Below are 26,247 nucleotides of genomic sequence, written 5' to 3'. Positions count from 1 at the left end.
CCACAGTTCAAAAGCATCAATTCTGCGGCGATCAGCTTTCTTCACAGTCCAACTCTCACATCCATACATGACCACGGGAAAAACCATAGCCTTGACTAGACCCATAGAAAATGAATTTCCAGCAGACTTCACTGTCTGCATATCTCACCCCTCCTTCAAAATCTCAGGCAGCAGGCTACAGAAAACAGAAATGTCATCCACAGAAAAACAAACAGGGATTCCCAAATGCAAATGTAAGCACAAACATAAGAATCACTAAATATTTAAAGAAAACTATTTCCATGACTAAACAAATGCAATGGTTAATACTATCCATGGACACACCATTAATAAAACAAATATAAGGAGTTCTAAAAGAATTATAATTAAATGGATACCCTCAGAACAGAGATATAGAGGAAATAAAAATAGCTTTTATCATTTTTGAAAATTAAGAGAACTTAGAAACCTAGTGGTCAGACTTTTGTTTCTATTATCATTCTCCAATTAAAAAATGGGACTTCCCTGACAGTCCAGTGGTTAAAACTCCGAGGTTCCACTGCAGGGGGCACAGGTTTCATCCCTGATGGGAAACTAAGATCCCACATGTCACAGGGTGCACAGTGAAAAAAGGAAAAGAAAAGAAAGAAATCATGACTTATTGAAGAAATGGCTGATTCTAGGACTGAGGCAAGAAATATTCAAAAAGAGCCTGGAGTATCTTCTAGTGCCAGAAAGTAAAGAGCTCAAAACAACCTCTGCATTGATTGGGACATGCTGTAGGGAATCAGTAGCCAACTGAAAGCTCTCTCAAAGGCCAAAAATGGAACAATTTGAGCAACAAAGTAATATTGGATTATAACCCCAGTATAAAATAAATATCCATGTCTATACTGATATAAACAAATACTTCAATAAATAAATAAATGGGGGAAATAGAAAAATCTCCTGTGCAGAAGTATTCCAAATAACTTGTATATTCTGCCCTCAAGGCACTAGAGCGTAATTCTCTTCTCCCTAAGTGTGGGCTGTGCATAGTGACTTATCAAAGAGTACAGTTAGAAATAGGGGAAGTAAAGAAACAGAGGAAAAAGAATAACTTTACAGTGGAGAAACATGACAACTACTGTCTCAGTCAGATGATCAAGACTAATATCAACAATGAAAAGTCAACATTGGCTCATTAATTGTGACAAATGAGCTGTGCTGATGGCATATATGATACACTTGATAGGATGAAATGGCAATAGCAATTTTTCTCTGTAATCTTTCTCCGAAAACCAATAATCTCAGTCACATTATGAATTTTTTAAAAAATCAGACAAATCCCAATTAGGGCCACTTTGCAAAAATACCTGTTGGTACTCTCTAACACTGTCAAGGTCATAAAAAACAAGGAAATCTGATAAACCGTTAGAACAAAGAAAAGTCTAAAGGGAGATGACAACTAAATTTGGTATCCTAGAGAGGTTTCTAGAGCAATAAAAGAACACTAGGTAAAACTAAGGAAATCTGAACAAGGTATGGATCTTAGTTAGCTATAATATATCAATACTGGCTCCTTGATAGTGACAAATATGCCATGCTAACATAATATATTAATAATAGGTAACACTGGATATGGGGTAGAAAGGAATTCTCTGTGTTACCTTCACAATTTTTGTTTTGGTAAACTTAACAAGTAGTCTAAAAATAAAAGTTTTTAAAAAAAAATTAAACAAACCAATAAAGCAAGAGAGATTACTTGAAAATGAAAAAGGATTGTTGTTGCCAATAAATCTTCAGTACATTGGCTTGAACATCAGAAAACAATCAATCAGCAAGCTGCAAGATAAAGTCAAGGTGGATAAAAAGAGCAACGTAAATAAAAGAATGGAGGATTGATGGTTATTTAAAAAACAGAAATTCATCCATAGAAAAATGAAATTTTGATATATGTAACTGAAACTCCAATACTTTGGCCACCTGATGAGAAGAGCTGACTCACTAGAAAAGACTCTGATGCTGGGAATGATTGAGGGCAGGAGGAGAAGGGGACAACAGAGGATGAGATGGTTGGATGGCATCACTGGTTCAGTGGACATGAATTTTGGTGGACTCCAGGAGTTGGTGATGGAGGGAGTCCTGGCGTGCTGCAGTTCATAGGGTCACAAAGAGTCGGACACGACTGAGCGACTGAACTGAACTGAACTGAACAACATGGATGGACTTTGAAAACATTATGTTTAGTGAAATATGCCAGACACAGAAGGACAAATATTATATGGTTCCACTTACATGAGGTAGCTAAATTCATAGACAGAAGGTAGAATAGAAATCACAATGGGGTGAGGGAAGAGGGGAAGAGGGAAATACTGTTTAATGGGTACAGAGTTTTTGTTAGGGATGATGAAAAAGTCTTGAGTAGAGATGGTGATGATCTGTGAATCAACTCTGTGAATACATTTAATGTCACTGAGTTGCACAATTCCAGATAGTTAAAGTGATAAACATTGTATATATTTTACCATATTTAAAAAAAAAGATAAAAGAGCCTCACCAAGACTTCAGAATCCCTCTCATGCTATCTTTTCAATCACAACGTTCCTTCAAAGGTAACACTCACTTTGCTTCCTCCTTCCCTCCCTCCTTCCCTTCCCTTCCCCTTCCTTGCTTTCCTCCTTCCTTCCTTCCTCTCTTCCTATCTCTCTCTCTTTCCCCCTCTCCTTCTAGGCCTTTTCCCGTTCCTCCCTCTCTCTGGTCACATTCCCTTGACTCTCAACATTATGGATTAATAATATCTGTTTTTGAATTCATATTGATGGAATCATACAACATGTGCTCTATTGTACCTGTTTTTGCTCAATAACTTAACTACTTTTATCCACGTTGCCTGGCAGTAGCTTCATAGTATTACATTATGTGAACATGCTACAATTTTTTCTATTCATTCTACTGCTGACAGGATATTTGAATACTTTCCAGATTTGGTTATTACAAAAAAGCTGCCATGATCATTCCTCTACATGTCTTTGGTAGACATATACATTCATCTATCTTGGTAGGTACCTAGAAGTATAAATGCTGATCGTAGGGTATATATCGGAGAAGGCAATGGCAAGCCACTCCAGTACTCTTGCCTAGAAAATCCCATGGATGGAGGAGCCTGGTAGGCTGCAGTCCGTGGGGTCACTAAGGGTCAGACACAACTGAGCGACTTTACTTTCACTTTTCACTTTCACACATTGGAGAAGGAAATGGCAACCCACTCCAGTGTTCTTGCCTGGAGAATCCCAGGGAAGGGGGAACCTGGTGGGCTTCCGTCTATGGGGTCACACAGAGTCGGACACGACTGAGGTGACTTAGCAGCAGCAGCAGCAGCAGCAGGGTATATATATATTCACCTTAGAAATAGGGCCAAACAATTTTATGAAATTGTACCAATTTACGTTTCTACCATCAATGGTCAACACCGAAATCAGACTGATTATATTCTTTGCAGCCAAAGATGGAGAAGCTCTATATAGTTAGCAAAAACAAGACCAGGAGCTGACTGTGGCTCCTTATGAACATGAACTCCTTATGGCCAAATTCAGACTTAAATTGAAGAAAGCAGGGAAAACCACTAGACCATTCAGATATGACCTAAATCAAATCCCTTATGATTATACAGTGGAAGTGAGAAATAGATTTAAGGACTAGATCTGATAGATAGAATGCCTGATGAACTATGGACAGAGGTTTGTGACATTGTACAGGAGACGGGGATCAAGACCATCCCCATGGAAAAGAAATGCAAAAAAGCAAAATGGATGTCCGGGGAGGCCTTACAAATGGCTGTGAAAAGAAGAGAAGTGAAAAGCAAAGGAGAAAAGGAAAGATATAAGCATCTGAATGCAGAGTTCCAAAGAATAGAAAGGAGAAATAAGAAAGCCTTCCTCAGCAATCAATGCAAAGAGAGGAAAACAACAGAATAGGAAAGACTAGAGATCTCTTCAGGAAAATTAGATATCAAGGGAACATTTCATGCAAAGATGGGCTCGCTCAAGGACAGAAATGGTATGGACCTAACAGAAGCAGAAGATATTAAGAAGAGGTGGCAAGAATACACAGAAGAACTGTACAAAAAAGATCTTCATGACCAAGATATTCATGATGGTGTGATCACTCACCTAGAGCCAAACATCTTGGAATGTGAAGTCAAGTGGGCCTTAGAAAGTATCACTACGAACAAAGCTAGTGGAGGTGATGGAATTCCAGTTGAGCTATTTCAAATCCTGAAAGATGATGCTGTGAAAGTGCTGCTCTCAATATGTCAACAAATTTGGAAAACTCAGCAGTGGCCACAGGACTGGAAAAGGTCAGTTTTCATTCCAATCCCAAAGAAAGGCAATGCCAAAAAATTCTCAAACTACTGCACAATTGCACTCATCTCACACGCTAGTAAAGTCATGCTCAAAATTCTCCAAGCCAAGCTTCAGGAATACAGGAACCGTGAACTTCCAGATGTTCAAGCTGGTTTTAGAAAAGGCAGAGGCACCAGAGATCAAATTGCCAACATCCGCTGGATCATGGAAAAAGCAAGAGAGTTCCAGAAAAACATCTATTTCTGCTTTCTTGACTATACCAAAGCCTTTGACTGTGTGGATCACAATAAACTGTGGAAAATTCTTCAAGAGATGGGAGTACCAGACCACCTGACCTGCCTCTTGAGAAATCTGTATGCAGGTCAGGAAGCAATAGTTAGAACTGGACATGGAACAGCAGACTGGTTCCAATCAAGGCTGTATATTGTCACCCTGCTTATTTAACTTATATGCAGAATACATCATTAGGAACACTGGGCTAGAAGAAGCACAAGCTGGAATCAAGATTGCCAGGAGAAATATCAATAACCTCAGATAGGCAGATGACATGACCCTTTTGGCAGAAAGTGAAGAGGATCTAAAAAGCCTCTTGATGAAAGTGAAAGAGGAGAGTGAAAAAGTTGGCTTCAAGCTCAACATTCAGAAAACTAAGATCATGGCATCTAGTCCCATCACTTCATGCGAAATAGATGGGGAAACAGTGTCAAATTTTATATTTTTGGGCTCCATAATCACTGTGGATGCTGATTACAGCCATGAAATTAAAAGACGCTTACTCCTTGGAAGGAAAGTTATGACCAACCTAGATAGCATATTGAAAAGCAGAGACATTACTTTGCCAACAAAGATCTGTCTAGTCAAGGCTATGGTTTTTCCCGTGGTCATGTATGGATGTGAGAGTTGGACTGTGAAGAAAGCTGATTGCCAAAGAATTGATGCTTTTGAAGTGTGGTGTCAGAGAACACTCTTGAGAGTCCCTTGGACTGCAAGGAGATCCAACCAGTCCATTCTAAAGGAGATCAATCCTGGGTGTTCGTTGGAAGGACTGATGCTAAAGCTGAAACTCCAATACTTTGGCCACCTCATGTGAAGAGTTGACCCACTAGAAAAGACTCTGATGCTGGGAGAGATTGGGGGCAGGAGGAGAAGGGGACGACAGAGAATGAGATGGCTGGATGGCATCATCGACTCAATGGACATGAGTTTGAGTGAACTCAGGGAGTTGGTGATGGACAGGGAGGCCTGGTTTGCTGTGATTCATGGGGTCGCAAAGAATCGGACACGACTGAGTGACTGAACTGAACTGAACTGACCATCAATGTATGAAAATTCTTGTATTCCATATCCTTGCCAACTTGGTATTGTCTTTTATTTCAGTTATTCTGCAGAACACATAGTTTTATCTCATGATTTTAATTTGCATTTCCCTGGTGACAAATGAACTAAAACACATTTCCCTCTCTTTACAGGCATTTGAATATCCTCTCTTGATGAAGTATTTGTTCAAAGCTATCGTCCATTTTTCTATTGGGTTGTCTGTCTTACTGATTTGTAGGAGTTCTCTACATAGTTATATTAAAAACCTTTGATGAACTTAGGTGTTGTAAGTATCTTTTCTCATATTTTGCTTGGTTTTTCACTCTCTTAATGGTGTTTTCTAATGAACAGAAGTGTTTTCTAATGAACAAAAATAAAATTCTTAATTTTAACGTGTCCATTCCTCATTTATTTATTTTATAGTCAGCATCTTTTGTGTTTTGCTTAAGAAATTGTTGTCTACCCCCAAACTGTGATAATATTCTCCTGTGTTCTTCTAAAATTATTTACTATTTTCTCATTCACATTTACACCTATAATACCTGCAGAATTTGTTTTCACGTGTGGGGTGAGGTAGAACTCAAAAATACATATTTTGCATTTTGGCATCATTATTGTTTTCAATACAGGATTTTCAACTGGACTCTGTTCCATTGGCTTGTCTACTTTTATGCCAATGTCATACTGTCCTAATTTTTGTTACTTAACTCTAAATCTTGACATTTAGAAATATAAACCCTCTAGCTGTGTTGTTCAAGAGTTCCTTAGCTTTTCTGGGTCTTTTGTACTTCTACATAAATTTTAGAATCAAATTGTCATTTTATAAACACACAGACACACATACAGAACCCTGCATAAATTTTTATTAGAATTACAGTGAAGCTAGAGGTCAGTTGAGAAAGCACTTCTGTCTTAACAACATTAAACCTTCTAATTCATGAATAAGGTATATATTTTCATTTATTTAGGTCATCTTTAATTTCTTTTAATTATGCTTTATATTTCAGTGTAGAGGTTTTGTTCATTTTTGGTTAGACTTACTTTGAGATATTTAGGGGGTTGTAAGACATTAAATTGAAGAAAGTAGGGAAAACCACTAGACGATTCAGATACAACCTAAATCAAATCCCTTATGATTATACAGTGGAAGTGAGAAATAGATCTAAGGACTAGATCTGATAAATAGTGTGCCTGATGAACTATGGATGGAGGTTCATGACATTGTACAGGAGACAGGGACCAAGACCATCCCCATGGAAAAGAAATGCAAAAAAGCAAAATGGCTGTCTGAGGAGGCCTTACAAATAGCTGTGAAAAGAAGAGAAGCGAAAAGCAAAGGAGAAAAGGAAAGATATAAGCATCTGAATGCAGAGTTCCAAAGAATAGAAAGGAGAGATAAGAAAGACTTCCTCAGCAATCAGTGCAAAGAAATAGAGGAAAACAACAGAATGGGAAAAACAAGAGATCTCTTCAAGAAGATTAGAGATACCAAGGGAACATTTCATGCAAAGATGGGCTCACTAAAGGACAGAAATGGTGTGGACCTAACAGAAGCAGAAGATATTAAGAAGAGGTGGCAAGAATACACAGAAGAACTGTACAAAGAAGAGCTTCACAACCAAGATGATCACGATGGTGTGATCACTCACCTGGAGCCAGACATCTTGGAATGTGAAGTCAAGTGGGCCTTAGGGAGCATCACTGCAAACAAAGCTAGTGAAGGTGATGGAATTCCAGTTGAGCTATTTCAAATCCTGAAAGATGATGCTGTGAAAGTGCTGCACTCAATATGCCAGCAAATTTGGAAAACTCAGCAGTGGCCACAGGACTGGAAAAGGTCAGTTTTCATCCCAACCCCAAAGAAAGACAATGCCAAAGAATGCTCAAACTACCATACAATTGCACTCATCTCACATGCTAGTAAAGTCATGCTCAAAATTCTCCAAGCCAGGTTTCAGCAATATGTGAACCGTGAACTTCCAGATGTTCAAGCTGGTTTTAGAAAAGGCAGAGGAACCAGAGATCAAATTACCAACATCTGCTGGACCATGGAGAAAGCAAGAGAGTTCCAGAAAAACACCTATTTCTGCTTCATTGACTATGCCAAAGCCTTTGACTGTGTGGATCACAATAAACTGTGGAAAATTCTGAAAGAGATGGGAGTACCAGACCACCTGACCTGCCTCTTGATAAACCTGTATGCAGGTCAGGAAGCTACAGTTAGAACTGGACATGGAACAACAGACTGGTTCCCAATAGGAAAAGGAGTACGTCAAGGTTGTATATTGTCACCCTGCTTATTTAACTTATATGCAGAGTACATCATGAGAAACGCTGGGCTGGAAGAAGCACAAGCTGGAATCAAGATTGCTGGGAGAAATATCAATAACCTCAGATATGCAGATGACACCACCCTTATGGCAGAAAGTGAAGAGGATCTAAAAAGCCTCTTGATGAAAGTGAAAGAGGAGAGTAAAAAGGTTGGCTTGAAGCTCAACATTCAGAAAACAAAGATCATGGCATCTGGTCCCATCACTTCATGGGAAATAGATGGGGAAACAGTGTCAGGCTTTATTTTTTTGGGCTCCAAAATCACTGTGGATGCTGATTGCAGCTATGAAATTAAAAGACACTTACTCCTTGGAAGGAAAGTTATGACCAATCTAGATAGTATATTAAAAAGCAGAGACATTACCTTGCCAACAAAGGTCCATCTAGTCAAGGCTATGGTTTTTCCCGTGGTCATGTATGGATGTGAGAGTTGGAGTTTAGAAAGCTGAGCACCGAAGAATTGATGCTTTTGAACTATGGTGCTGGAGAAGACTCTTGAGAGTCCCTTGGACTGCAAGGAGATCCAACCAGTCCATTCTGAAGGAGATCGATCCTGGGTGTTCATTGGAAGGACTAATGCTAAAGCTGAAGCTCCAATACTTTGGCCACCTCTTGCGAAGAGTTGACTCACTGGAAAAGACTCTGATGCTGGGAAGGATTGGAGGTGGGAGGAGATGGGGACAACAGAGAATGAGATGGCTGGATGGCATCACCGACTCGATGGACATGAGTTTAAGTGAACTCCTGGAGTTGGTGATGGACAGGGAGGCCTGGTGTGCTGTGATACATGGGGTTGCAAAGAGTCGGTCACAACTAAGTGACTGAATTGTACTGAACTGAACTGAAGACATTAAAATTGGATCTTAAAATTTTCATTGTCTATTTGTTGCTGATGTATAATAGAAATATAATTGTTTTTGTATATTGACTTTGTATCCAGAAACCTTGCTAAACTTACATTGATTGCTTTGTTCATCTGCTAAAAAGAAAAGATATTTCTATTTTTTCCTTTATAACTTTTCTAATTTTTATATTCCTTATTTGCCTTACAACACTGGCTAAACCCATAGATCTTTTAGGAAGAATAATCTTTTTTTAACCCACCTTTCGAAATTAAGACTCCTGAATGAAGATATATTGTCCGTGTTGGTTACTACTGAATTCTTACTTAGCAGTGGTTAGAACAGTGGCCAGAAACATAGTAAGCACTCAAGTATTTGATGAATTAGTAAACACTGTGTTAAAAAATATTATAGCCATTGGAATAAGAGGTATCAGAGTTCAAATTTCAGCTCTAACATATAGTAGTCATGTTCCTTATAGAATAATCTAATAAACTTAGACTATTTCTATAAAATGGGAATATAATTATACTTTGTAGGTTAATCATGATGAGAAAATTATACATATACATATATGAAATTATATATATATAACACATATATCCTAAAGCATTTATAGTCATTATTACTGTTATTATTATTGGATGAGCTCACTCAGAGTATCTAGAGTGAGAAGAGGACCATAAAAGGAATTTTGTGCAACGTTTTAGAAGAATAGGCAGATAAAGTACATTTAATTTACACAGGAGTCCGAGAGTGACTATGGAGTTGGGAGAAAAACAGGATACATTAGAATCACAGAAACTACAAGAAGAAGAGTTTAAAGAAGGATGTATTATTAAAATTTCAATTTGAGCGGTAAAAATCTATCTTACATAACTTAAAATTTAAAAATGCAGTCTCTCTTGCCTTTTAACCTCTCCAGCATAACCCAAGGCAGATATCCTTCCTCCAGCCTAACCCAAGGCAGATATCCCTCCTCCAGACATATAGCAACTTAATATCTAGCCATCTGCATGGCTCATTTGTAAACTTACAAATGAACTAAGGCATTCTCTTATCTTTGCTGCAGACTGCTAGTGCGCCTCTAGGGTGCTTGGTATTACAGGTTGCTAAGCAATAAACCTAGTGCTTGCTCTCTCCCCACCAACATGCAGAATGGAAGTAGAAGTGTGTTTGGTTACAACTCTGGTCAAACACTTCTCTCTTAAAGCCATAAAACCAAGAAAATAAAAGGAGACACACCAATAGCAGGGTCAGTAAATCAGGATTCTGAATAAGCCTGTCAGTAGCAGTCCTTTGATTGGGTGATCTCTGAATTCATAAATTACAGCACCGCCCCAATGGAAAATTAATTAAGGAGTTTAATTGAATACAGTTTCAAGCAAATACTGGGCTTTTTAGCCTATGCTTGCTGCTGCTGCTGCTAAGTCACTTCAGTCGTGTCGGACTCTGTGCGACCCCATAGACGGCAGCCCACCAGCCTCCCCGTCCCTGGGATTCTCTAGGCAAGAACACTGGAGTGGGTTGCCATTTCCTTCTCCAATGCATGAAAGTGAAAAGTGAAAATGAAGGCGCTCAGTCGTGTCCGACTCTTTGCGACCCCATGGACTGCAGCCCACCAGGCTCCCCTGTCCATGGGATTCTCCAGGCAAGAACACTGGCAACATTGCCTTCTAGACAATGGCAACCCACTCCAGTGTTCTTGCCTGGAGAATCCCATGGACGGGGGAGCCTGGTGGGCTTCCATCTATGGGGTCACACAGAGTCGGACACGACTGAAGTGACTTAGCAGCAGCAGCAGCAGCAGCCTATGTTTATATATTCCTAAACCTTTTACAGATAGATTGATTCATTTACGTATTCACTCAGTGAGTATGTACTGATGTCATAGTGCCAGGCACTATGCTAAGCACTGAAATTCTTTTTCAGGATTTTCTAAACTTCTGTGGAATTAAGAGCTTTTCAAATACTTACCCAACACGCACATCTTCACTTCTGTATTAACCCACCTTCTAACATACAAAGTCCTATTCAGGCACTACAGGCACAAATGCTTTCAATTAAAGAAGCAGAAACACAAAAAATTCCTTATTCATATTCTGAAAGGTCCAATGATTTTATACATGACTTTCATCATTTTCTGCACTCAGTACCTGGCCCACTGCTGGGCATGGCCTCAGCACAACTCTATTTAAGGACACAAATAGGAAGGAATTATAATTCACATTATAATAAGCTCTGGCAGACTCTCTCTTCACAGAAGGCATACAACATTAGAGGGACTGGCTGCTGATTAAACTGGTGAAAATTGACCCAGCAGGGCTACTCAACATATGTGCCATGTTCTCTTAAAACACAGGTCCTGCCTGAAGCTCAGCTGGCTAGATCTTGTCAGGATTTCTTAACATTTGTACATAATATAGAAAAACTACTGTGAGAGGAGGAAAAGAAGCACTATTAAAACTATTGGCATTAAAATTCAATAGCTATAGGAAAAGGTATTTTCCTGGAGAATTTTTTAAAACTTAGGGCTGTGTAATAAGAATAAAGTTGAGCAAATCAATAAAAAAGAAATAAAATTTCTCAAAACACAAGTTGAGCTCATAGCCTGAAAAATGTAATAACCAGGGAAAGAAATGAGGAATTCACATGGTACACTTAGACACAATATTTTCTATGCAGAGACAAGTATTTGAGTGTATTCTGGGAGCTTCCTGGCAAAATAACATCATTTTTATTTTGACAAGTATATAACAAGGATGGGCTTCCCTGGTGATTCAGTGGTAAAGACTATGCCTGCAATGCAGAGCCGCAGGAGACCAGGTTTGATCCCTGGGTTGGGAAGATCCCCTGGAGGAGGGGATGGCAACCCACTCCAGTACTCTTGCCTGGAGAATCCCATGGACAGAGGAGCCTGAAGGGCTACAGTCCACAGGATCACAAAGAGTCAGACACGACTGAAGCAACTAAGCACAGCATAGCATATAACAAAGATAAAAACACTTCTTTTGATGTGTTGAAATTGGAATAACAGTTCCTCTTCCCACTTATTACACACACACACACACACATACACAAACACATACATATTTACAAAGGGAGATCTGCTGCTGCTGCTGCTGCTAAGTCACTTCAGTCGTGTCCGACTCTGTGTGACCCCATAGACGGCAGCCCACCAGGCTCCCCCGTCCCTGGGATTCTCCAGGCAAGAACACTGGAGTAGGTTGCCATTTCTAGAATATTAAAATTAATAGTGAGTGATCACTGAATAAATAAATACATTGCATTGCATTTGATATTGCAATAAGCCACTGCAATAGTTTCAAAGTATATCATATACTGGGATGAACAGACTTACTCAAACAACACATTTCCCTCTATCATACATTATAAAGCAGTAACAAATTCAAAGTATGAGAACAGGAAAGACCATAAATTCTTGACATGTTTTCTAGAGAGGCAATAAATTAAAGGATGGAATACACATGTGATTTGCAGGTACAGATTTGGCCATAAACTGATTAAAGTGAACACCTAATTAAATTTATAGGAAATTACCTAGATCACAATTCTGTTTAGCAAGTTTAAAATGAGAGTTTATTTATAAACCTGGTCCATGTGAGTATGGTAAAGGCAAAGGGATTTATGGGGTAGTGGTGGTGGAGGTAGGGAGTAAGGAGGAAGCAAAATCAGGAAACTGGTGGTAGGGGGCAGAGAGGGAAGGACTTGCCAAGAAACTTTTTAAAAGTTAGTGAACTGTGAAAGTTTATAATAAAGGTAAAATAAATGCTGAATAGTTTGATACTTCATGTGTATGTATTATAATATGAACTAATAAGAAGAAATAGTAAATAATTTTTTAAATTGGTTTAAAACACAGAAAAATACTTTGGAGAAGAGTAAGCATCTATAAGTTATAGCTAGCATCTATATAGCAAATTATAGTTTAGAAAATGCTTTAATAATTATTATTATAGTTCAGCCTAGCACATATTAAACACTTGATAGTTGTAAACTAAATTCAAAAGAATTTCAATTAACTAAAATATAAATTGTTAAATTTTAAATATTGTGAAAAATTTATGTAGTATAGGATTTCACGAAGTATCTAAAATTAGAAGAACAGTAGTAAAAGGGATGACTATCTTGCCTATTTAGTTGTTGCCTTTTGATCATATAAATTTTCAACCTGCATAATCATGTAGAATTTGGATTAAGGATTGGGCTGAAAGGCAAACAGAACAAATGTGTTGTCAAGTACAGAGGTAAAAAGAAGAAATAGAAAAACAACAGGAAGGTCGAATCACTGCTGCTGCTGCTGCTGCTAAGTCACTTCAGCCGTGTCCGACTCTGTGCAACCCCATAGACAGCAGCCCACCAGGCTCCTCTGTCCCTGGGATTCTCCAGGTAAGAACACTGGAGTGGGTTGCCATTTCCTTCTTCAATGCATGCATGCATGCATGCTAAGTTGCTTGAGTTGTGTCTGACTCTGTGCGACCCTATGGACAGCAGCCCACCAGGCTCCTCTGTCCACAGGATTCTCTAGGCAAGAATGCTGGAGTGGATTGCCATGTCCTTCTCCAGTAGAATCACTAGATTTTTGTATTTATGGGTTGTCTACTATGTGTCAGTCCACTCTTAGGTAAATTTTCTCTTTAAATACAAGATTGATAAAGTTGCTTCAAAAGTATCAATAGAAAGTAAAGGGAATACATTTTTTTCTTTAAACTTTTTATTTCGTATTGGGGTACAGCCAATTAACAACCTTGTGATAGTTTCAGGTGGGCAGAAATGAGACTCAGCCAAACATATACATGTATCCATTCTCCCCCAAACTGCCTTCCATCCAGGCTGCTACGTAACATTGAGTAGAGTTCCATGTGCTGTAAGTTGCACATGCTGTACAGTAGGTCTGAAGGGAATATATTTCAAAGTGAAAGTCATTCAGTTGTATCTGACTCTTTGTGACCCCCATGGACATACAGTCTCCAGGCCAGAATACTGGAGTGGGTAGCTCCCTTTGCCAAGGAATCTTCCCAACCCAGGGATAACCCAGTTCTCCCACATTGACTATTTCCCAAATTGCATTTAAAATATCCCTGGGTGAACTTCCTTGGTGGTCCAGTGATTAAGACTAGGTGTTTCCACTGCAGGAGGCTTGGGTTTTATCCTTGGTCAGGGAACTAAGATTCCACACGTCGCATGCCGTAGTAAAAAAAAAAAAAAAATATATATATATATATATATATATATACACACATATATATGTATGTACGTAAAAGACGCTTGCTCCTTGGAAGAAAAGCTATGACAAATCTAGACAGCGTATTAAAAAGCAGAGACATTACTTTGCTGACAAAGGTCCATATAGTCAAAGCTACAATTTTTCCAGTAGTCATGTATGGATGTGAGAGTTGGACCATAAAGAAGGCAAAAAGCTGAAGAATTGATGCTTTTGAATTGTGGGTTGGAGAAGACTCTTAAGAGTCCCTTGAACTGCAAGGAGATCAAACCAGTCAATCCTAAAGGAAATCAACCCTGAATATTCATTAGAAGCACTGACTCTGAAACTGAAGCTCCAGTACTTTTGGCCACCTGATGCGAAGAGCCGACTCATTAGAAAAGACCCTGATGCTGGGAAAGATTGAAGGCAGAAGGAGAAGGGGACGACAGAGGATGAGATGGTTGGATGGCATCACAGACTCAATGGACATGAGTTTGAGCCAGCTCTGGTAGATGGTAAAGGACAGGGAACCCTGGCGTGCTGTAGTCCGTGGGGTTGCAAAGAGTCGGACACAACTGAGCAACTGAACAATAACAAAAGTATGTGTGTGTATATTCATTCCTGGTATTGTATTTTTGAAAGGCAAACTCTTGAAGAATCCATCCCCAATGTAAACTTCGTAATAGTTTTACATTCTGGCGTGAAGACGAAAAGCTAGTTCTCTACCTTGGGATTTTTTGTTTGCTGCTGCTCCTGTCACATTGCTGCAGGTGCCTAATGCTGAACTGTCTGATACACTCTGTGAATACTGAAAGGAGAAAAGAAACACCAGTTAAAAAATAAATTGCTTTTCATCAAAGTTGCATCAGCTCTCCCAATGAAAGAACGCAGATAAATTCCTTGTAAAAATTACCAAACATTCCTCCTTGATTTTCCTAGGATTTAATGCTGTGTATTAGAAGCAAAGCAGTAATCACAGTCTATCTGATACATTCATTGGTTCACCATGTCATCATATCTTCCTATGGCTAACAAAGAAATAGGCTAAGAATATTATTCCAGATGTACATTAATCCTGAATTATACAATACTTTCTAAAAACATAATTTGAGACCACAGCGGAATGAAATCGAACCTTTGAACCTTTGAAAATGCTGCTGTTTTCTTTGACTATTAGAATCACTTTCCAAGTTTGCGAGGGAGAGAAAAACATTTTCATCTTCATTAAGGAAAGTAAACTTTAGCTTTATGAATAAATGGTGGTAAAATAGCTTTTTGTACTCATGCTGGTACACTTTTTTAAAAGTTAATTTAGAATATTTATTTATGCTGGTTTTAGTCAAAGCACATGGAATCTTTATTGTGTTATGTGCGATCTTTATGGGCACATGGACTCTGCAGTTGTGGCACATGCTGCACGTGGGTGCTCTAGTTATGGCCCTTGAGCTTGGTTGCTCCAAGGCACGTAGGATCTGAGATTTCCAAACAGGAATCAAACCCATGTCCCCAGCATTGCAATGCAGATTCTTAACCACTGGACCATCCAGGGAACTCCCTGATATACTTCTAAAGGGTGGTAATAGAATATTTTAAGACTCACATTAGTCAACTTAATGGTGAATCCATATAACTATTTTCACTTGCCTCCCCTTTTCTCTAAAACATTTTTCCTCATAGAAGCCTTCTATTTATTTGAACACAAAGTTACTTAAATGGTTAATTTGGAAATTACATTTTCAGAATGATAGTGAAGTTCCCCTAATAACTGGTGATTGTCATATGAAGGATAACAGTGCTGATTTTAGAAAGCAAATTTTACCTATAAAGTCATAAACAGTTCAGTTCAGTCGCTCAGTCATGTCCAACTCTTTGCAACCCCATGGACTGCAGCACGCCAGGCCTCCCTGTTCACCACCAACTCCCAGAGTTTACTAAAACTCATCTCCACTGAGTCGGTGATGGCATCCAACCATCTCATCCTGTCATTCCCTTTTCCTCCCGCCTTCAATCTTTCACAGCATCAGGATCTTTTCAAATGAGTCAGCTTTTCGCATCAGGTGGCCAGAGTACTGGAGTTACAGCTTCAACATCAACCCTTCCAAAGAACACTCAGGACTGATCTCTTTTAGGATGGACTGGTTAGATCTCCTGGCAGTCCAAGGGACTCTCAAAAGTCTTCTTCAACAGCACAGTTCAAAAGCATGAATTCTTTGCCACTCAGCTTTCTTTATAGTCCAACTCTCACATCCATACATGACCACTAGAAAAACCATAGCCTTGACTAGACGGACCTTTGTTGGCAAAGTCTTTTTAGTATGCTGTCTAGGTTGGTCACGGTTTTTCTTCCAAGGAGCAAGCATCTTTTAATTTCATGGTTGCAGTCACCATCTGCAGTGATTTTGGAGCCCAAAATCTCTGTTTCCACTGTTTCCGCATTTATTTGCCATGAAGTGATGGGACCAGATGCCATGATCTTAGTGTTCTGAATGTTGAGCTTTAGGTCAACTTTTTCACCCTCCTCTTTCACTTTCATCAGGAGGCTCTTTAGTTCTTCTTCACTTTCTGCCATAAAGGTTTTGTCATTTGCATATCTGAGGTTATTGGTATTTCTCCCAGCAATCTTGATTCCAGCTTGTGCTTCTTCCAGCCCAGCATTTCTCATGATGTACTCTGCATATAAGTTAAATAAGCAGGGTGACAATATACAGCCTTGACGTACTCCTTTTCCTATTTGGAACCAGTCTGTTGTTCCATGTCCAGTTCTAACTGTTGCTTCCTGACCTGCATACAGGTTTCTCAAGAGGCAGGTCAGGTGGTCTGGTGCTCCCACCTCTTGAAGAATTTTCCACAGTTTATTGTGATCCACACAGTCAAAGGCTCTGGCATAGTCAAGAAAGCAGGAATAGATGTTTTTCTGGAACTCTCTTGCTTTTTCAATGATCCAGCAGATGTTAGCAATTTGATCTCTGATTCCTCTGCCTTTTCTAAAACCAGTTTGAACATCAGGAAGTTCACAGTTCATGTATTGTTGAAGCCTGGCTTGGAGAATTTTGAGCATTACTTTACTAGCATGTGAGATGAGTGCCATTGTACAGTAGTTTGAGCATTCTTTGACATTGCCTTTCTTTGGGATTGGAATGAAAACTGACCTTTTCCAGTCCTGTGGCCACTGCTGAGTTCTCCAAATTTGCTGCCATATTGAGTGCAGGACTTTCACAGCATAAACTTTTAGGATTTGAAATAGCTCAATTGGAATTCCATCATCTCCACTAGCTTTGTTTGTAGTGATGCTAAGGCCCACTTGACTTCGTATTCCAGGATGTCTGGCTCTAGGTGAGTGATCACACCATTGTGATTATCTGGGTCATGAAGATCTTTTTTGTACAGTTCTTCTGTGTATTCTTGCCACCTCTTCTTAATATCTTCGGCTTCTGTTAAGTCCATACCATTTCTATAAAGTCATAATGCTGCTGCTGCTGCTAAGTCGCTTCAGTCGTGTCCGACTCTGTGCGACACCATAGACGGCAGCTGACCAGGCTCCGCCATCCCTGGGATTCTCCAGGCAAGAACACTGGAGTGGGTTGCCATTTCCTTTCCAAGTCATAATAGCTCTTCACAAATAATTTACCTCTCTGTGGAAGTTTCCTGAAACTGACTCAGCTTAATGATCAACATGGGTTTGTTTTTTCCCATTTGCCATTTTATCTTTTTGAATACCCACACCTTTTTTTTTTTTCACCTAGGAAAATTAATTTCTCTAGTTACTCTCCAGCATTAACATCTGATTATTCATGAAAACTCTACCTGAATAGGCTCTTCTGCTTCACTTCCTTCCTGGTTCCTTTCTTTGTCTTCTTTTCCATTTTCCTGAAATGGATATAGTTTCAGTAAATGGTATCCAATAGGGGCTGGAAATAAAATTAATGTTTTATACTCTAGCATAGCAAACTTTTTTATGTAAAAAATTCACAAGAGTCAACATCATACCAAGTAAAATCACATAGAGTAGCTGTATTAAAAAATTCAAACAGTAACAGACCTGTTATATACCAAGAATACCAAGCAACTGGAAGCAGGCCACTGTGACTTAACTATTAGTTGACCCCATTTTTGTCAAAACTTAATGCAATTAAAAAGAGAAATAAATTCATTGAGAGTATATGACATTGCATCTCAATTTCCCAAATTGAATCACAAATCCTCTCATGGTTAAATGGTTAGAAACTATGCAGACCAGATACCTGAGCAGGTGTAGTAGGTTCCTCTTGAGGTGCTGACTCACTCATCTGGACCACAAAAAGTTATCACCAAATGGTAAGGAAAAATATTACCAGACTAGTATTAATTTCAAAAAGAGGGAAAGAAAACATTAACAAACAACCCAAACTGCCCTGAAAGATCAAAGTCCGCCCCCACCCCCAGCTCATCCCACCATTCCGCTGAATGGCAGTGAGTTCTCAGCCGGTAAACTTCCCACACTGTGTTGCAGTTACTACTGTTGTTACTGACCGAAGCTAGGTTAGTACTAGGCCAGTGTTAAGGGAAACAGGAGAATACCACAGTAGTCATCACTACTAGCGTTAAAACAAACAAACAAACCAGCAACAGTAATGCCATTGAATTTTTAAAACATTATCATCATCGTCATTAATTTTTGAAATTACAAAGTGAAATGAAGTGAAACTCTTTTGGCTACCTCATTTGTGTGAAAAAGACAGACATTAGAATAATAACCTTGCTAAAAAGTATTTTTGGAGGGGGGAGTTCTGAGAGGAATATGATTTATCTGGTTTGTTTATTCATCAGTTCAGTTCAGTTCAGTTCAGTCGCTCAGTCGTGTCCGACTCTCTGCGACCCCATGAATCACAGCACGCCAGGCCTCCCTGTCCATCACCAACTCCCGGAGTACACTCAAACTCATGTCCACAGAGTCGGTGATGCCATCCAGCCATCTCATTCTCCGTCGTCCCCTTCTCCTCCCGCCCCCAACCTTTCCCAGCATCAGAGTCTTTTCCAGTGAGTCAACTCGTCGCATGAGGTGGCCAAAGTATTGCAGTTTCAGCTTTAGCATCAGTCCCTCCAATGAACATCCAGGATTGATCTCCTTTAGAATGGACTGGTTGGATCTCCTTGCAGTATAAGGGACTCTCAAGAGTCTTCTCCAACACCACAGTTCAAAAGCATCGATTCTTCGGCGATCAGCTTTCTTCACAGTCCAACTCTCACATCCATACATGACCACGGGAAAAAACATTGCCTTGACTAGATGGACCTTGCTTGGCAAAGTAATGTCTCTGCTTTTTAATATACTATCAAGGTTGGTCATAACTTTCCTTCCAAGGAGCAAGCGTCTTTTAATTTCATGGCTGCAATCAGCATCTGCAGTGATTTTGGAGCCCAAAAAAATAAAGTCTGACACTGTTTCCACTGTTTTTCCATCTATTTCCCATGAAGTGATGGGACCAGATGCCATGATCTTTGTTTTCTGAATGTTGAGCTTCAAGCCAACCTTTTCACTCTCCTCTTTCACTTTCATCAAGAGGCTTTTGAGTTCCTCTTCACTTTCTGCCATAAGGGTAGTGTCATCTGCATATCTGAGGTTATTGATATTTCTCCCGGCAATCTTGATTCCAGCTTGTGCTTCTTCCAGCCCAGCGTTCCTCATGATGTACTCTGCATATAAGTTAAATAAGCAAGGTGACAATATACAACCTTGACGTACCCCTTTTCCTATTTATACTAAGCAATAAAAATGGATAATTGCCACCTCCCCTTCTTCACTGCAAACGACCACAGATTCAGTCACAGATGATCAAAATCACTGTTGTGCCAAAAATCATTTAATAGTTTGTGTAGCTAGGTGCTGCATAAAAAGTAAATTATACACATGGCTTCTGCCTCTAGGAAAGTTACAATCCATGGACTTTTTAATGTGAAATGGTTTATTTATCATGTGTTCTTGCCTGGAGAATCCCAGGGACAGGGGAGCCTGGTGAGCTTCCCTCTGTGGGGTTGCACAGAGTTGGACACGACTGAAGAGACTTAGCAGCAGCAGCAGGGGCTACTCAGACGGTAAAGCATCTGTCTACAATGAGGGAGATGCGGGTTCAATCCCTGGGTTGGGAAGATCCCCTGGAGAAGGAAATGGCAACCCACTCCAGTACTATTGCCTGGAAAATCCCATGGAGGGAGGAGCCTGATAGTCCATGGGGTCGAAAAGAGTCAGACACAACTGAGTGACCTCGCTTTCACTTTCAGGGGCTACTCAGGTGGTGCCAGTGTTAAAGAACTCATCTGCCAGTGCAGGAGACACAAGAGATGCAGGTTCGATCCCTGGCTTGGGAAGATCCTCTGGAGGAGGGCATGGCAACCCACTCCAGTATTCTTGCCTGGAGAATCGCATGGAAAGAGGAGCCTGGAGGGCTACAATCCACAGCGTCACAGAGTCAGACACGACTGAACACGTGTATAATGTGCTAGAGTATTCACTTTCTTTTTAGCAACATATGTTCTGCTCGAATAAACCCAATGTACTGCCTTTGGAGACAACAGTGTTGAACACTTAAAAATAGCTGTCTCAAAGTCTTTTTGAAGCAATTTATAAATAATAAATAAGATAAAATCGATTTCTTTGCCAGATCCCAATAATGCATTCTCACAGGCTGCTTTGTTTACTGTGTCCGTCTCCTGCTAGAAAACTTCTTCCCCATTTCTTTTCAAATTGGTTTTGTTTAGATGCACCCAGATAAATTCAACTCAATAAACGTTCACTAGGGACCTTCTATTGGAGAAGGAAATGGCAACCCATTCCAGTGTTCTTGCCTGGAGAATCCCAGGGACAGCGGCGCCTGATGGACTGCTGTCTAGGGGGTCGCACAGAGTCGGACATGACTGAAGCGACTCAGCAGCAGCAGCAGGGACCTTCTATATGCAGGCAGACATTGGGCTTAAAAAGATGGATAAGGGACTTCCCTGGTTGTCCAGTGGCTAAGACTCTGGTGCTCCCAATGCAGGGGACCTGATTAGGGAACTAGATTCCAGATGCCACAACTAAAGATTCCACATGTCACAACTAAGACCAGGCTTAGCCAAATAAATACATAAATATTTTTTAAAAAAGATGGATAAGACCGGCTTTTGAAGAGTTCCTAGTTTGGTGAGAGAAAACGGGATAAACAGATGCATTACCATCTGTAAGGACAAAAGTAGAGGCATATACAAATGTTAAGGAACACAAGGCAATTAATTTACCCAGGGAGGTCAGAGAAGCTTTCACAGAAAAATAAATTTCCAAGCTGGATTTTAAGTGACTAATAAGACTTTTTGTGTGTATAAAGGAGGGGGGAAAGAGTATCTGAGGCAGAAGGAACATTACACTCTAGGGAATGAAAGTTTGAAAAGTATTTGAAGCTTTCATAGCAGAGCATAGTTATATTATAGAAAGTGGCAGAAGATGATGCCAAAACGTAATTTTTCAACTGTAAAGAGTTATTCACAATAAATCAAGGGATTTAGATTTTATTTTGTGCATTTTAAGCATAGGACAAGATGTGATGAATTGATGTTTTAAAAAAGTTGACCCAGGCAGCAAAGACTGCCAGTGTGAAACACTGGGGGAAGAGAGAATGATGATAACTTTTTCACCTTAAAAAAAAAAAAAATATATATATATATATTCAAAGGAGACCAATCCTGGGTGTTCATTGGAAGGACTGATGCTAAAGCTGAAACTGCAATACTTTGGCTACCTCATGCGACGAGTTGTCTCACTGGAAAAGAGTCTGATGCTGGGAGGGATTGAGGGCGGGAGGAGATGGGGACGACAGAGAATGAGATGGCTGGATGGCATCACCGACTCGATGGACATGAGTTTGAGTGAACTCCGGGAATTGGTGATGGACAGGGAGGCCTGGCGTGCTGTGATTCATGGGGTCGCAAAGAGTCGGACACGACTGAGCGACTGAACTGAACTGAACTGAAGCTGCACTAGGTCTCAGTTGTGGCACCTGGGACCTTCCATCTTTGTTGCTGCATGCAAACTCTTAGTTTCAGCATGTGGGATCTAGTTCCCTGACTAGGATCAAACTAGGATCAAACTGCACGCCTGCTTTAGGAGTGCAGAGTCTCAGCCACTCACCAGGGAAGTCCCAAGATGACATTTAATTAGACATCAATTAATAAGATGAATAAGTCCTCATCTATCAATAAAATGGATTAAATTCTCCATCAAAATGCATAGAGTGGCTGGATAGATAAAAAAAAATCCAAAACCCACACATATGCTGCCTACAAGAGAGTCACATCAGCTTTAAAGATGTGTGTGCGTGCTCAGTCATGTCTCACTCTTTGCAACCCCATGGACTGCAGCCCACCAGTCTCCTCTGTTCATGGAATTTTCCTAGGCAAGAATACTTCAGGGGGTGGCCATTTCCTACTCCAGGGATATTCCCAACCCAGGGATTGAACCCGCCTCTTCTGCGTCTCCTGCGTCACCAGGCAGATTCTTTACCACTGAACCGTCTGGGAAACCCAGCTTTAAGGACAGACATGGGCTCAAAGAGAAGGGATGGGAAAAGATATTCCACCGAACTGAATACCAAAACAGAGCAGAGATGGCTATATTTATATCAGAAAAAATAGACTTTAAGCTAAAAACTGTAATGAGACAAAAAGGTCATCTTATAATGATAAAGGGATCAATTAATCAAGAATTATGGGTTGCAGAATTAAAATATTAAATTGAATTCAAATCCCAGTCAAGATATTTAGGTGAAAATTGGGGCACTGATTGGGAAGGAGTACACTGAAATCTGGTAGGGGGTCATTTAGTTGGACAAGGGAGACTGATAGTTCCAAACTTATGAGGGAGGAGGGAGGTGGGAGGGGGGTTCAGGAGGGGGAACTTATGTAAACCCGGGGCGAATTCATGTCAATGTATGGCAAAACCAACCAATATAATATTGTAAAATAATTTGCCTCCAATAAAAAATAAATTAATTACTTAAAAATAAAAAAACAAAACAACAACAACAAAAAAAGAAATAAACTGAGAATCTTGTTCAAAAAAAAAAAAAAACTTATGAGTCACTTTGAGTCTTTTTTTGTCAGTGAAAGAAGTTTGTCTTCCTGTATTTTATAACCCCAATGCTGGGAAAGATTGAAGGCAGAAGAAGAAGGGGGCAGCAGAGGATGAGATGGTTCGATAGTATCACTGACTCAATGGATGTGAATTTGAGCAAATTCCAGGAGACAGTGGAGGACAGAGGAGCCTGGCGTGTTGCAGTCTGAAGGGTCACAAAGAGTTGGACACAACTTAGTGATTGAAGGAACATTTGTAAAAACTATCCTTCTCTTAATTGAAAATTTTATAATAATCTCATCTGGGGCAATTGCCTTGCAAGGGGATACCCATTTTCCTCAAAACTCACCACAATCAGCTCCTCAACGTTTTTTTTTTCTCATTAAACTTTGTTTCAGTGGGTCTCAAAATTCTGTGACAGATTTTTGGTCTTTCCCATTAAAAAGCACTGATTTTAAAAACTAACTTAAAACTGCCACATATAAAGCAAATGGTTGAGAAAACATTCTCCTCTCCTTCTGAAGGTTTTATGATGTATTGTTATCATTAACCAGTCTTTTACTATTAAATGGCCAATTGAAACAAAGAGTTCTGAGACTATTCTTCCACCATTGATTAAAATGAGGGTGGCAGGTATTGGGGGTAATATTCTGAACTTTCTGGACAGACTTGGTAACCTTGCCAGCTCCAGCTGCCTTCTTGTCTGCTACTTTGGTGACAGCCACAGCAACTGTCTCATGTCATGAACAGCAACATGACCCAGAAGAGGATAGTCAGAGAAGCTCTCAATACACATGGGTTTTGCAAGGAACTATATCAGTGATGGCAGCATCACCAGATTTCCAGAATTTGGGGCCACTTTCCAGATTTTTCTCAGAATGATGATCAATTACCTCCTTCAGCTCAGCAAACCTGCAAGAGTGTGAGCTGACAGTCCAGCACAGGGGCATATCCAGCATTGATTTGGCCTGGCTGGTCTGAGATAATCACCTGAGCTGTGAAGCCAGCTGCTTCCATCCATGGGTCATTTTTGCTGTCACCAGTCACATCACCACAACAAACATCTTTGACAGGCAAGTTCTTGATAAGGAAACCCATATTGACCCCAAGGAGGGCTTTACTCAAAACCTCATGGTGCATTTCAACAGATTTCACTTCAGTTGTAATGCTGGAGCAAAGGTGATCACCATACCAGGCTTGAAAACACCAGTCTCAACTTGACCCACAGAGGTGGTACCATCACCAATTTTGTAGACATCCTTCCTGGAGCCTCAAAATTCTCCAAGCCAGGCTGCAACAGTACATGAACTATGAACTTCCAGATGTTCAAGCTGGATTTAGAAAAGGCAGAGGAACCAGAAATCAAATTGCCAACATCTGCTGGATCATTGAAAAAGCAAAAGAGTTCTTGAAAAACATCTATTTCTGCTTTATTGACTATGCCAAAGCCATTGACTCTGTGGATCACAATAAACCATAAGGGTGGTGTCATCTGCTTATTTAACTTATACGCAGAGTACATCATGAGAAACGCTGGGCTGGATGAAGCACAAGCTGGAATCAAGATTGCTGGGAGAAATATCAATAACCTCAGATATGGAGATGAAACCACCCTTATGGCAGAAAGTGAAGAAGAACTAAAGAGCTTCTTGATGAAAGTGAAAGAGGAGAGTAAAAAAGTTGGCTTAAAACTCAACATTCAGAACACTAAGATCATGGCATCTGGTCCCATCACTTCATGGCAAATAAATGGGGAAACAGTGTCAGACTTTATTTTTTTGGTTTCCAAAATCACTGCAGATGGTGACTGTAACCATGAAATTAAAAGATGCTTGCTCCTTGGAAGAAAAGCTATGACCAACCTAGACAGCATACTAAAAAGCAGAGACATTACTTTGCCAACAACAGTCCATATAGCCAAAGCTATGGTTTTTCCAGTAGTCAGGTATGGATGTGAGAATTGGACCATAAGGAAAGCTGAGTGCCGAAGAACTGATGCTTTTGAAGTGTGGTGTTGGAGAAGACTCTTGAGAGTCCCTTGGACTGCCAGGAGATCTAACCAGTCCATCCTAAAGGAGATCAGTCCTGAATATTCATTGGAAGGACTGATGTTGAAGCTGAAACTCCAATACTGTGGCCACCTGATGCGAAGAGCTGACTCATTTGAAAAGACCCTGATGCTGGGAAAGATTGAAGGTGGGAGGAGAAGGGGACAATAGAGGATGAGATGGTTGGACAGCATCACTGACTCAATGGACATGAATTTGAGTAAACTCTGGGAGTTGGTGATGAACAGGGAGGCTTGGCGTGCTGCAGTCCCTGGGGTCACAAAGAATCAGATACGACTTAGCAACTGAACTGAACTGAACTTCCTGGAGGGACGGATGCAAGGGCTTGTCAGTTGGATAACTGGTGGCCAGGATGTAATTCGGAGCTTCAAGCAGCATGGTTCCATTGATATTGCCATCTTTACGGGAGACTTTCCATCCCTTGAACCAAGGCAAGTTAGAGCTTGGCTGCAACATGTTGCCACCATTCCACCCAGAAATTGGCACCAATGCTACTATGTCAGGGTTGGATTCAACTTTCTTAACGTAGGTATTGACTTCCTTAATCCCTTCATAGATTTTCTGGCTGTAGAGTGGCTCAGTGGAATCCATTCTGTTAATGCTAACCATTAGTTGTTAGTTAGCTTACTCTTTGATCACCCCTTCTTGGAGACACCTGTTTCAAATTCACCAACACCAGTGCCAACAATCAGAACAGCATAATCAGCCTTATATATGCCTGTAATCGTGTTTTTGGTAAAGTCTCTGTGTCTTGGGGCATCAATTATGGTCACATAGTACTTGCTGGTCTTGGATTTTTTTACAGGGACATATCAATGGTGACACCACACTCATGCTCAGCTTTCAGTTTGTCCGAGAGCCAGGCATACTTGAAGGAGCCCTTTCCCATTTTAGCTGCCTCCTTCTCAAAAGAGGTTCTTTGTGGTTTTCAGTGGTTCTTTGTTCAATCCCACTACATTTGTAGATCAGATGGCCAGTAGTGGTAGACTTGCCACATCCACATGTCCAAACAACACAATATTTGATATGAGTCTTCTCCTTTTCCATTGTGGCTTAG

The 26,247-nt window shown here is 40.1% G+C and overlaps 1 protein-coding gene across 2 annotated transcripts in view; it reads right to left on the bottom strand.

Moving 5' to 3' along the window:
- EFCAB5 (EF-hand calcium binding domain 5) overlaps positions 1-18,328 on the bottom strand; it is a 96,070-nt gene extending 77,742 nt beyond the window's left edge. For both annotated transcript variants that reach the window (XM_088828446.1, XM_088828448.1), the window contains exons 1-3: positions 18,284-18,328; positions 17,847-17,909; positions 14,769-14,850 (exon numbers count right to left, since the gene is read on the bottom strand). In XM_088828446.1, the coding sequence (XP_088684572.1) occupies positions 14,769-14,850; positions 17,847-17,909; positions 18,284-18,328 (190 nt within the window). The remainder of the gene's footprint in view (positions 1-14,768; positions 14,851-17,846; positions 17,910-18,283) is intronic.
- Between the last annotated feature and the right edge of the window lie 7,919 nt (positions 18,329-26,247).

This window comes from Moschus berezovskii, chromosome 20, assembly GCF_049115385.1.
Source record: "Moschus berezovskii isolate FMDL1 chromosome 20, NW_MosBer_1.0, whole genome shotgun sequence".
In the NCBI taxonomy this organism is placed as follows: Eukaryota; Metazoa; Chordata; class Mammalia; order Artiodactyla; family Moschidae; genus Moschus; species Moschus berezovskii.
The sequence above is the reverse complement of the archived record's forward strand: the minus strand, read 5'-3'. Positions and strand labels throughout refer to the sequence as shown.